Source organism: Sorex araneus, chromosome 1 (genome assembly GCF_027595985.1).
Source record: "Sorex araneus isolate mSorAra2 chromosome 1, mSorAra2.pri, whole genome shotgun sequence".
Lineage (NCBI taxonomy): Eukaryota > Metazoa > Chordata > Mammalia > Eulipotyphla > Soricidae > Sorex > Sorex araneus.
The window spans coordinates 447374847-447387838 of NC_073302.1; the positions used below are offsets into that span (position 1 = coordinate 447374847).

The 12992-nt window shown below is 39.4% G+C and overlaps 1 protein-coding gene across 1 annotated transcript; it reads right to left on the reverse strand.

Annotated features, from left to right (window-relative positions):
* Window positions 1-435: 435 nt before the first annotated feature.
* Window positions 436-9122, reverse strand: LOC129403266 (GTPase IMAP family member 4-like). Its single transcript, XM_055129822.1, has 3 exons — window positions 9077-9122; window positions 3115-4007; window positions 436-498 (listed from the first exon to the last, which is right to left on the reverse strand). Exons 1-3 carry the CDS (start codon window positions 9120-9122, stop codon window positions 436-438), a joined length of 1002 nt encoding a protein of 333 aa, XP_054985797.1.
* Between the last annotated feature and the right edge of the window lie 3870 nt (window positions 9123-12992).

A 12992-nucleotide genomic window follows, 5' to 3' on the forward strand; every position in this document is an offset into this window, starting at 1 on the left:
ACCCACACACTATTTTACATTGTAACAGAACTTCAATGAAATTTTACTGAGAACTAAATTAGGAATATACCAATAATCAAGGAGAAGTTACAAAACATACTCTATTAGATGTAACACCACGGGACAACCAACAGGAATAAAATAATGATAACAAAAACTTTGGATGATTCTTAAAATGCGCTTACAGACAAAAGATATTTTAGAAAAAAACTTTGTTTCTTTCTCTCTAGAAATACATGGTCTATTAGGAACTATCAGTGGAAAAGATGAGTGTTAAGAAATGAATGAGTGTAATCTCCCCAAGCAAAAGGAAACATGCTTCATAATTATATTGCACTGCACTACCAAATGTATATACTATTTATCAAGAAACGGTGTCTGCTTTCTTCTGTGAGAGAAAAATTGCGGCACTGCTCACAGACTCATTCATTTGGGCTAATCATCACTTCCTATTTCTACAAAGTAGAATACTTCATCTGCTTTATCTGTAACATTGACCTAAAAGCAAGGATAGGATTAGTAGTAGAAGGTATTTCCACAGAAAATAACCGCTGCATTACAGATATTTTTCTGTTAAGCATAGCACTGTAGCACACTCCTCCCATTGCTCATCAATTTGCTCGAGCGAGCACCAATAATGCCTCCATTGTGAGACTTGTTACTGTTTTTGGCATATCGAATATGCCACAGGGAGCTTGCCAGGCTCTGCTGTGGGTGCGGGGTAATCTTGGTAGCTTGCCAGGCTCTCCGAGAAGAATGGAAGAATCAAACCCGGGTTGGCCATGTATTTACTTTTTTCTAGAAGGCATACATGACTGGTCAGTTTTTTTGAAGAATAATTTTATATAATAGAATTATAAGTTCTTATTTCGAATATTTTTTGAACCCCAAACTAAAAAAAAACCCACAAAGTGGACATTCTTCAGATTAAAATTCTCTGTCTTAGTCTGTGTCTCTAGACCTACAAAACGATGTGCTTTTTTGTATGGCGCTTCTCTTATCCTTGCTCCTTTGATAACTTTCTTTAAGTGTACAGTTTGGACTTACGTGTGCTTAGGAAATAAGGGAGAGGTATATATTCTATCTTGAACAAAATATTTATGTGCATGTAGAAGAAAAACTCAAGATAGAAGAGTAAGGACAGTTGACCCAAATCACATTTAACGATTTGAAATTGTAGCAGAACATTGAAGTATGATTTTGAGAATACAGGTGGGAAATATCTGGGGAAAATACAGAAAGGAAATGGACTAAGGCATATTTTATCCATATATTAAATTTATTTATTAATTGAATCACCGTGAGAAGTTACAAAGCTTTCAGGATCAAGTCTCAGTCATACAATGATCAAAAAACCATCCCTTCATCAGTGCACATGTTCCACCACTAAGAATCCCAGCATACACCCCCTCACACTCCCCCCACCCCGCCTGTATGGCAGATGATTTTCAATTTACTCTCTCTGTACTTTGATTACATTCAATTTTCGATGAAAAACCCACTATTATTATTTGAAGATTTTCCCGCAACAATCAGACCTGTTGAAATGGCATCATTAGATCATGTGCTTACTATTTTTGATAACAAAGAGCATATAATGTTGCATGGTCACAAAAGTGGCTGCCCAGTTTTGGGATTCTGGTATTTTAGTAATTAAGTCCAGAGGTATTTCTACCAGTAGCCGCTGCGTTCCGAGATTGATTTGTGTTCCTCTAGGATCATGGCTGTTCAGGAGCAGAGGTACTATTCATGGGCTGCCGCTCAGGGTCTCATTTGGGCGTGGGGCAGGGCCAGTTCTGCCCCCCATCGCAATATTCCGTATGCATCCCATCACTGCAAGGCCCTATCTCTCTGTCCAATTGGCTCTGAAAGGTGGCAGTCGCTATGCTGCCGCAAAGTGAAAAAGTCAAGGGACAAAAACCCTTCCCCTCCCGGGGCTGCACGGGGCCATAGCTTAGTTCACAATTCAGGTGTATATCTGCCAGCAGCCACTGCATTCTGAGATTGGTTTCTGTGCCTCTGCGATAATGGCTGCTCAGGGGTAGGGGAGACGTTCCTGAGTGGCTTTTTGTATATCAGGAAAGGTCTCAAGGCCGCTTATGCGGCTGCGTGGTTTGAAGAAATAGTCCCAATCTCACATATTGGAGACATGTTAGTAGAAACTCAGTGTTGCTGGGACTCCATCTGGAGAAGGCAGGGAGGCTGCACCTTCTCCATATGGGGCACCCTGGTGTTGTCAGCCCGGTCTGGGGTCTGGAGCATTCTCCAGCTTGTGGTGCCCACTGGCCTGGATTCTTTATTGCTGGGTGCAGCGAGATGGTGCCAGGGGTGGGTTGAGGGGGTGACTTCCAGGGCAGGGGTGGGCTGGAAGCTGGAATGGAGCCTCCCAGCTCCAGTGTTTAAAGCAATTTTTTACACACACACAATGATTTCACAAATCTTTTTTGCATGTTATTTCCTTTATGTTTAATTTTGTTTTATTAAAGCACCATAGTTTACATTTATTCATAGTTGATTTTCACATGCTTTCATTCATATTTTATCTATTGATTCATTCATAAGTTCAAGGAGAATGAGGCCTTTTATTGTCACAGTGGATGTCAATGTTGCAAAGAAACATAGAAAAGAATAAGTTCACTGAGGATGAATAGAGTCTAACTACAAAATCATCTTGACATTTTAGCAGATAATGGGATGCACAACTTTATTTTGGAAGTATTATATCTGAATGATTTAATCTATTAAAATTAATCAAATCATTGAACTGGATTGAGCAGCAGTGGCCAGATGTCTTCACAAACATTACATAATCAAGTTGTGGGATAATGGCAATGAGCTGACAAGGAAAAGTAGAGAGCTGGTTGTTCAACACATTGGTTATGTTAAGGTTCTTCAAAGTTTCCAAAAATTCATATTAATATGCTAACACTTTATAGTTGTCAGCAGTGAACATGATTCACTTCTTAGACAGGAAAGCCAGAGAGAAAGTAGAGCTCTTTGTTTTTGATTAATTTTTTTATATGAAGCAGGGAGATAAGAAGGTATTTGGAAAACAGGAAATAAATTTTATTTTTTTAACTCTTATTTAAATAAAGTTTCAAAAAATCCACTTGCAATTTTCACTACCTCTAGGATAATTTGAGTGATTATATTCTGACTTTCAACTTCATTTCTGGCATTTTTTTGCATCAAATCATAAAAAAGCTTCCTTTCTTCCAATTTCCTCTCCATTTGTTCCTTACTCTTTTGCTGCTCTAATTTATTCTCCAATTTTCTGATTCTCTCTTCATAACTCTCGATTATCTTAGCTTTCTCACGCTCAAATTCTGCTCTGTAATATTGCTGCTTCAGCCGGACTTGTTTCTGAATCTCCTGCTCAGCCCTTCGGTACATCTCATTAGTGTAGCACGTTCCCCCATTCTTCATCACCACCTGATTGACCAGGGCCACCAGTTGTGCCCTCTGGTCTTCTTGCTCAGCTCCCTTTGCCCTGTTATTGAACAGACAGTAACGATTACCAAACTGGCTCACCAGGTCTTGAAGGACCGCAGGAGCTTCCTTCAAGTACTCCTGGAACTCTTGGCCATCCAAGTCATCCTTCCGACTGAATAGGAGAATCATGTACTTTCTAGAACTCTCTCCAAACATTTCCAGCATCTTCTCTGTGGCCATGTGCTCTTCCTCGGTGTAACGTCCCAGTGGGACCACCAGAAGCAGAGCGTGAGGGCCTGGGGAGGTCAAGAGGAGGCAACGGGCAATCTCCTTCTTGGTGTACTCGTCGGGTACCTCGGTGTCAAAGATGCCTGGAGTGTCCACGACAACTACCTCTCTCTCATTCCACATGAGACTTCTTTTCTCACAGGTCTTGGTGACGGACTTAGCTGAAAGGCTAGAATAAAACTCAGTCTTTCCCAGGATGCTGTTCCCAGTTGCACTTTTTCCTGCTCCAGTCTTGCCCAGTAAGACAAGTCTCAGTTGTGAATCTCCTTGATCATTGTTTCCAAAACCTGGGACATTAAAAACAATAACCACACTGTTAGGATGGCCTAAAACTGTTTCGCTGAAGAGATTCTACCTACTGATGCCCTTCTCTTGTCCACTAGGCTTCATTCCCCTGAAATCACCTTATTCTAGTAGGAATCAACAGTAAATCTTCAGTATCTGATATTCTTCTCGCAATATTTAGGGATACATAGTACTTTTAGGATTTCTTTTAACTTCTTGTTTTGACCTTTTGTAGCTAAGTGCCAATCATTCAGGGAACATATGGTTTAGAAAGAAATATGTTTGGAAGCTGTATTTAATATATAGTAGAGGAAATAACGCAAACTCTGACCTTAGGAAATCCCAAAGGAAGACCTTTCCCCAAAACTTACATTCAAAATGGAACCATTCTTTCCTTAAGAATACTACTCATTTAAAGAAACTTTGGTACATCTACACAATGGAATACTATGCAGCTGTCAGGAGAGATGAAGCCATGAAATTTTCTTTTTAATGGATAGACATGGAGAGTATCATGCTATGTGAAATGAGTCAGAAAGAGAGGGACAGACATAGAAGAACTGCATTCATTTGTGGAGTATTAAACAACATAACATGAGGCTAACATTTGAAGAGAGTAGATATGAAAGATTTTCTCCATTTACTGTATCAAAGCATCTTATTACATATATGGAAAACTGTTAGCATTTTTGACTATTATTGTTCAACATATTAGTTTAAAGTATGAAACCTTTGTGGAAATAAATTGATATCTCTAAAACTTTTTATTCATAATTTTAATATTTTATTTTTTTTTGCTTTTTGGGTCACACCTGGCAATGCACAGGGGTTACTCCTGGCTTTGCACTTAGGAATTACTCCTGGCCGTGCTCAGGGGACCACATGGGATGCTGGGATTGAACCTGGATTGGCTGTTTGCAAGGCAAATGCCCTACCTGTTGTACTATCCCTCCAACCACTCTTCATAATTTTTAGAGCTACATTAGTTAGCTCTAAGTTTTGATGAGGCTCTGAGTCCCCTTTCATACAGGTTATATCAGAAACCTTAGTTTCTCATGCTCACTTGAAAAAGATGCTGTACTTCCTAGAAAGACTGAAAACGAATGTCTTGGCAGCATAGAACATCAACAGAATCTGTATTTACAAAGAAATTGATCCTTAGGTGAATAAACATGTTATACATTCTGTTTTGCATTAAGCTACACTCTATCTCTTTATATATCTATAAAGTTGAAGGTTTCAGCATATTTTAGAAATGAAACAAATTAGATACCAGGAAGAAAAGGATTGAGAACTGTTGGGGACTGCTCAGGACCCTGAACAAAAGAGGACCCCAAAACCTTTACCCTGGACAAACCGGAAAATTCCATTACCAGCTTTGCATAACCTGAGGCACAGGTGCCCTTGTGACAAAGGAAATAGCCAAACTCAAGAGGTAAAAGTAGCCCAGGGCAGTTAACTGAGAGACCCCAAAAAGCCCGTAAAGTAGAGTGCCTTCCTCTACACTAAAAGCCTTGTGCATTCCTCCTGACAGATGCTCCTGCCAGATAAACCCTTGCCTTCCCCTCCCCACTATTTCTCAACCTACTCTTGGAGAATGTTGTAAGCCCACCAAAGTACACCCCGAACCTTTCCTTATTTGGTCTGAGAAGACACTTCCCTGATAATTGACAACTTATGTACCAACCCCCTGCTAAGAAAAGTATAAAACCAGCATGGCTGTTAATAAAGTTGCCCTTGATCGGCATGTGTCGTTTTGGGCCCCCTGTTTACTAACCTCACTAGTCTTATTTCAGATCGGGACCGCTCTTAGAATCCACCCAATTAGGAGCGCTTTCCACTGTTGTCTCTCCGCGGGCCGGAGAGATCTCCGGGGGAACGCACAGAGAACCACATTAAGTACCGATTCTGAATCTCTGTTTTCTGCATGTAACAACCCAGTAAATATTTTTTGAGATCATGTATACATACCTTCTCATGGGACACTATTATTAAATTTGTTTTATTTTTCAGAAATCTCACCACTCTCAGGAGCTCTCAGACAAAACTTATAATTTACCTTGATTCCTATCTTACACTTTCTTTACATACACAACATTACAGCAAATTTACTGCTCTTTCTACTATCCTATTTGTCTCATCTTGAAGACCATAACTATAGTCCATATTCCATCACCATCCATGCCACCAACCAGTCTCTCCAAACTGGCCTCTGTACTTTTTATTTTGCACCTTCAGTATACCCTGTAAATATTAATTATATTGAAAATGTAAATAAAACAAAGAGATACATTTTGGGAAAGCTTATTTAGTCTCAAAAATCCATAGTTAACTCTTATTTCATATACACTTTATATTTGATTAGTGCTTGCTAATTGAATGAGAAGAATCCTGGTAAAGATAAGACGCTAAAGACAAAGTTACTCTCATTTGAAAACTAAAGTCTTGGGAGGAGATAACTAAATTTTCAAGAGTTAAGCAGCTTCAGGCAGTATAGCTCAGGTTAATAAGTACATGTTAGTAGACGTTTAGAATATTGTTTTGGATGTATCACCATAGAAGACACCTCCAGAGACTGCCCTAAGGGTAGTGGTTCTATAGAAATGGGAAGATTCAACATCATGGAAGAGAGATAAAATATATCAATGGTCAGATACCAACTGCAAAAATTTGCCAATATGAAAAGCACTTTAAATAATTCTGGGTGACATCAAAAGAATCCTGCCACAGATTCAGGGAAAAAAGGGGCTCTCATGTTGGTGGGAAATCCAACTGGTCCAGCCTTTTAAGAAAATAATATGGGCACTCCTCAAATAACTAGAAATTAAGCTCCCATTTGACCCAGCAATACTACTTTTGGGAATATATCCTGGAGTCCCAAAAACACACAGCAGAAAAACTATTTGCATTTCGATGTTCATTGCAGCACTCTTCACAGTAGCCAGAATCTAGAAACACCCTGAGTGCCCGAGAGTAGATGACTAGAAAAAGAAACTACGGTACATCTACACAATGACATACAACTACACAGCTACCAGTAAAAATGAAGTCATGAAATTCACTTATAAATTGATGACATGGAGAATATCATGCAGAGTGAAATGAGTCAGAAGCGAGAACAGACATAGAATAATTGAACCTATTTGTGGAATATAACAAAACATAGAATGATACCAATACCCAGGGAAAGCAGAAACAAGAATCAAGCAGACTGTTCCATGGTTGGAAGCTTGCCTCAGTAGGGGTGAGGAGAGGGCAGCTAGAATAGAGAATGGACCACTATGACAATGATAGTTGGAAATCAGCGCTCAATAACTGAGTGCTAAAAGTGGGTAAAGCAAAAAGCAGGATAACCTTTCAGTACCTGTATTGCAAACCATAATGACCAAATGGGGTGTGGCAGGAGAGAAACTGAGGACATTAGTGTTGGGGAAATATACAATGGTGAAGGGATAGATGTTAGGACATCATGCGACTGAAACCCAAATTACTTAGTAACTGCATATTTCATGGTGATTTAATTAAAAATAAAAAATTCCACGTTATCATTTTCACATATAACCTCAATTTATTCAAGTCTGTACATCAGTTTCTTCAAGATGTGTATTTTTATCTCCTACAATCAGGGTTCTGATCCTACTGCTCAAACTTTGAATCTGGGTGGAAGGTTACAATAGAATAATGAAATCAGAGAGACAGATATATCAAAAGTGTCTATGTCTCATACTTTGCCTTCACTTTATGAACTTCAGAATCCTTAAAGCACCCCACAATGACCCTGTACAAGCCTACTAGATGATGAAACACACAATCAACTAAGCCTGCTCTTATTGAACCGCTTAAGAGCCTGAAAACCACTTTCACACCACGAGTGTATAGAAATTCATCCATTCATGCTAAAGCATGAGTTAACTACAAATGCACGAGTGAGCCTCAGCTTAACCCAATTGATCCAAAATCTTGAATAGTCTTAGCATACCTACAAATTTTAGGATGAATTAAATGCTTGATTATTTTAGGATCCAGAGAAACAGTACAGAGGTTAATATGCTTGTCTTCCATAGAGTTGACCCTGATTCAAGTTCCAACAGTGCCTACAGTCCTCCAAGCCCTGGTACTAGTTAACTCTGAGAACTTATTGAAATGTTTTATGTCTTAGAGTATGCTCTAAATTTTGGGGTAGTTTGCTAAACAAGAAACATATCAACTGATAGAATGTCTATGGATATGGGTGTGGAGTGTCAGTCTATTAAAATTGTTGACTATAGTGAGGACTTGCATAACAGGAAATGAATAACCTTCATAAGGCAGCCATTTCTCCCAGGATCTTCTTCAAGCATCCACAGAGAAAATGGCAGAGTAGTAAACTAATTTAAAAGATGCCAACCCAGCTCTTCTGCTCTTTCCACATCATGAAAACTGGATGAAACCACATCAACCCAGAATCAATCAGGATATTATAATCGCTCTTATTATTATTATTTATGCTTTATCAGGAGCATAAGGCACAGAGATTTTGTAAAAATGCTGTGGTAGGACCAATGAAGAGAAAAAGAAATGGGTTGGAAATACTGGCTCCTATTTTTGTGGTGACCATCTGGTAAAATAGAATTCCCTGCCAACTCTTTACCTACAAGCCGTGTTTCAGGATCCTCCAGTACCCTCTTACCATAAGTGGTTAAGAAATCTCCGTGGTGTTTGGCTTCCATTGTATTTTGAATTCCTGTAGATAAAATAATAATAAATTAGGCTGTTGCATAGTACAGAAGGTAGAGCACTCAACTTTTTTCTACCAGTTTCTTTCTGTTTTTTTTTTTTTTTAAGAATGTATTGAATCACTGTGAGATAACCATTATAAAGCCGGTCGTGATCGGGTTTCAATCCTGCAATCGTCCAATATCCATCTCTCCACCAGTGTACATTTCCCACTACCAACGTTCCAGTTTCCCTGATGCCACCCCAACAGTCTGCCTCTATGGCAGGCACTTTTCTTCTCTTTATTTCTTTCTCTCCTTTGGAGCATTCTGCTTTTCAAAACAGTACTGAGAGGTCATCGGGTTTATTCCTTTACCTGGTTTCAGCACACAGATCTTATCCAGAATGATTATTTCTAGCATTGCCCTAGTGGTTCCTTCTCTGTCCCAAATGCCTTCTACCCTAGCACTTGAGGCAGGTTTCAAGTGAACCAATAAATTTTGTTTCTCATCATGGAGACATTAAGTCCTGTATGAGAGATTACTAAGATGTTGTTAAAGGTTAAGCCTCTGTGTGTATGTTATGTTTGCCTTCTTCAATTTGATGTGCTACTCCTGGTTTATCATTGTTGCAACGTTTGAGATGACAGGAAGTTCAGTAAATTTATCAAGAAGGTAAAGCTTGAGTAGATTGTTTTTACTGGGTGGAAGCTTTGGGGTGTAACCATGACTGACAGGGTTTCTGGAAGTACAGGGAAGTGGGAGGAGGTAGCCCATCCCAACTTTGAAAAAGCCTGGATATTTTAGTTACAATATATGCATAGTCAAATTTTCAGCACATTTATATCTCAGTAAGATCTGTACCTAGATGGTGGGATCCGACAGGGTTGTTACAACAATTTTGGATTGTGGGAACAAGTAGATGCCAGGAGTTCTGTTTGGGCAGGCACTGGATAAACCCACCATCTCCCTCTGGGATACCCCAAATAATTCATCCAAAAGTAAGTGTACAAAAATGAATTTCTGTGGCTTTATAAAACCTCTTTCGAGATTTATTTGTGAGTCTTTTGGAGCGAGGCTGATAAATGAGTCTGTACAGAAGCACTGGAGAGTTGCTGGTATGTCTCCCAACATTTTGGCAGTTTAATTATTCAAAAACCTACGTTCTGAATTGATGAAGTCTGCACAGAGGTATAGTGGTGACTTTTGGGGTGTCAGTAAACTTGAGGGCATGATCAGGCTGCTGATGCCCTCCCCCAGTGAGTCCAGGTTGACCCACTGGGCAGCAAGCACCCCCTGGGCCCCAGTAGCTGTGGCAGCACTGGCCACAACAGGGACAGGAACTAGGGCTAGGCTGGCTATTGTGAACTTCAGGCACTCTGGGCTGGCCACGGCGCCAGTCCAGCAGAGCCTGACCAGGAGGCACTCATCCCTGTCCTCGGGGTCTGGTCTCTAGGTAGTTGGACCTCAGGAGATTTTCCTCTGAGATATGCTATGGATGGCAAGAGCGGAGAGGGCAGATCTAGGGGAGCGATGGCAGCAGAGACGACTGGCTGGCAGTGAACTGTCCAGACCACCTAAGCTTGCCCTTGATGGCGGGAACCCGGGACACCCCATTATCTCTGGGGCGCGCTCCGCGGTGGTACAAGGTTAGACCGGAAGAGCACCATTCATTCACACAGAGATTCTGTGACCACAGCTGCCTGACTGCCAGAGTGCTAAAAGCTTTCACAGTTCCACCAGCTTCAGTGCCCACAACCACGCTACTACTTTCAGGAGTTCCACCCCGGAGCTGGCGGTCCAAGGCGGGCACCAGGATGGTTTCGATTAGCACTCTGTTTGAGAAAGAATATTTAAAAGATACTTACAGTTACTCATGTAGACATTTTGTGACTGCAGCTACCCACTGTTCAGAGCACTGAGAGCTGCCGTATCTCTGCCAACTTGGCACCTGCAGTTCTAATACCACATTTTGACTCTTCCCCAGAGCACCCAGCTTGCATGCTGGCCAACCCACCTTCAATCCCCAACATATCATATGATCCTCGAGCTCTACCAGGAGTAATTGCCGAGTGCATAACCAAGAGTAACCCTGAGCATCACCCAGTGTGTCCCCAAAACCAAAAGAAATCATAACTATGTCAATTTAGGAAAATACAGATCACTAGCAACACACCCTTCTCATGTATCCAATGATTTCTTTATTATAGACACCTGATATTTTAATTCTCTCATTCTATTCCCAACACTTCTACACTTCCTATTTAAGTTTTATTTTAAATATTATTTCTTTTTCTTCTCACAAACTGTTCTAAGTGATTTTTTTGCTTTAGTTATGGTTCCTTTTCCCTCTCTATTCAGTGAATTGTCATTGTAATTGGCATCCATAAGTAACCTCCACCCTTCTGAGATTCAGAAATGTTGCTACTCATTTCATTTTTTTTATTTTCAAATATAGTAATCATCACTAATACAAAGCCACCAAACTACATGACCTACACCCCTGTCGGTTCTGCTCCATGATTCCCATTTCAGTGAATAGCATCACAATTTAGTCTGTAACAACTACATAACTTAGGGTCATGCTTAACTCTTTTTCCTCACTCACCAAATCCTATATATTCTACAGACAAACCATGCAGAAAGACGAAAGTCTCTTTCCATTTTCATGTTACTTTAGTCCACTCTTTTTTGTTTTCAATAGAACAGGTTTCTAAAATTCATATTATTTTCAATTTCATAGAATTGTATGTCTTTTTTAAATTTATTTTTAATTAGTGAACCACCATGAGAGTACAGTTACAGATTTATACATTTTTGTGCTCATGGTTCCCTCATACAAAGTTCGAGCAGTTGTTAGAAAAAAACGAGGTCATGAACTTTGAATATAAGTGGATCAACATGGAAAGTATCATGCTTAGTGAAATGAGTCAGAAAGAGAGAGACAGACATAGAAAGATTGCACTCATCTGTGGAATATAGAATAACAGAGTAGGAGACTAACACCCAAGAATAGTAGAAATAAGTACCAGGTGGTTGACTCCATGGCTTTGAAGCTGGATGCCTTTTTAAAACTGAACATTGATTTGTTTGAAGTTGAAATTTCCCAGATGACTTCTAATGGCTTTTCCCTGAATCGTCAAAAGTAATAGAATTATATGGTGCTACATGGAAAATTCATTTTGCTTTCTAAAATGTTATAATTGGTCTCAATGTTTCCAAAATCCTCTAAGTTCCTTCCACTCTCTTTGTTCTTTGGGGAACTATTTTGTCTTTTCCAAATAATGTCATTTTTATTGTCCAGTCAGTTATTTCTCAGCTTCCAAGTCTCAATTCTTTGATTCTCACTGTTCTGGAAAGGGCTTCTCCAACACCTCTGCTCCCTTCATCACCACCTCCAAGAACATTAACTATAATCTCCACTTTTTGTTTCTTCCAATAGCTCTCCAAGGGATTCTCATGCAAAACATATTACTATAAAGTATTGCCTGCTATTTTACTCATCTTTCCTCTAATAATACAATATTTGGGATAATAGGACCACCTGTATCTAATATTTCCTTTTACGGTGAAGGAAGATTTGGGGCGCTATTTGAGGAATACCTTTAGCTCAGTGCTTCCTAGTTGTTTCAGTCTGAGCTCCAGAGCCAAACAGGAAAATCATGTCCTCAACCCTTTGAACTATTCTACAAATCCTTGTTTTTTCTATGAATGTTCCGATAAAAGCACAATTAGGTGACAAATGTTATGAAAATAAGTATTTTCTAAACAAACGAGCCGGCTAAAATAGCCCACTGCTCTTGCCTCCTCTATTACTGATTCTACCCAGTCCTTGTCCAATATGTGAAAATAATTTTTATTTCCTCATACAATAATAATGTCACAGAAACTTGGTGTCATATTTTAATGTTTCTTTTCTTTTCTTTTGACTGTTTGAAAAACTCTTACCACAGATGTATACTCAGAACAGATTAAGATGCTAGTTATAGGGCACAAGCTCAATAGAAAGCATTAAATACAAATTTGTGGCATTATCAGAAAGAGGGACACTTCTCTAAAAGGACTATTTGATAATCCTGTTAGGATAGGTTGTAGGAAACAGCCCTAGTAAACTGGAAAGGGAAAATTCACAGCTGTTTTGTAGATCAATTTGGGCAGTTCTAATATTAGTTATTGATGTTCTTGAATACTGGCAGTACAAAATAGAGTACAAAATATCTTTGGGTGTTTTCTTTCTTGTTTAAACTATTCTTATTCTGTATATCATTTAGATTATTAAATTGTCCATTTTTA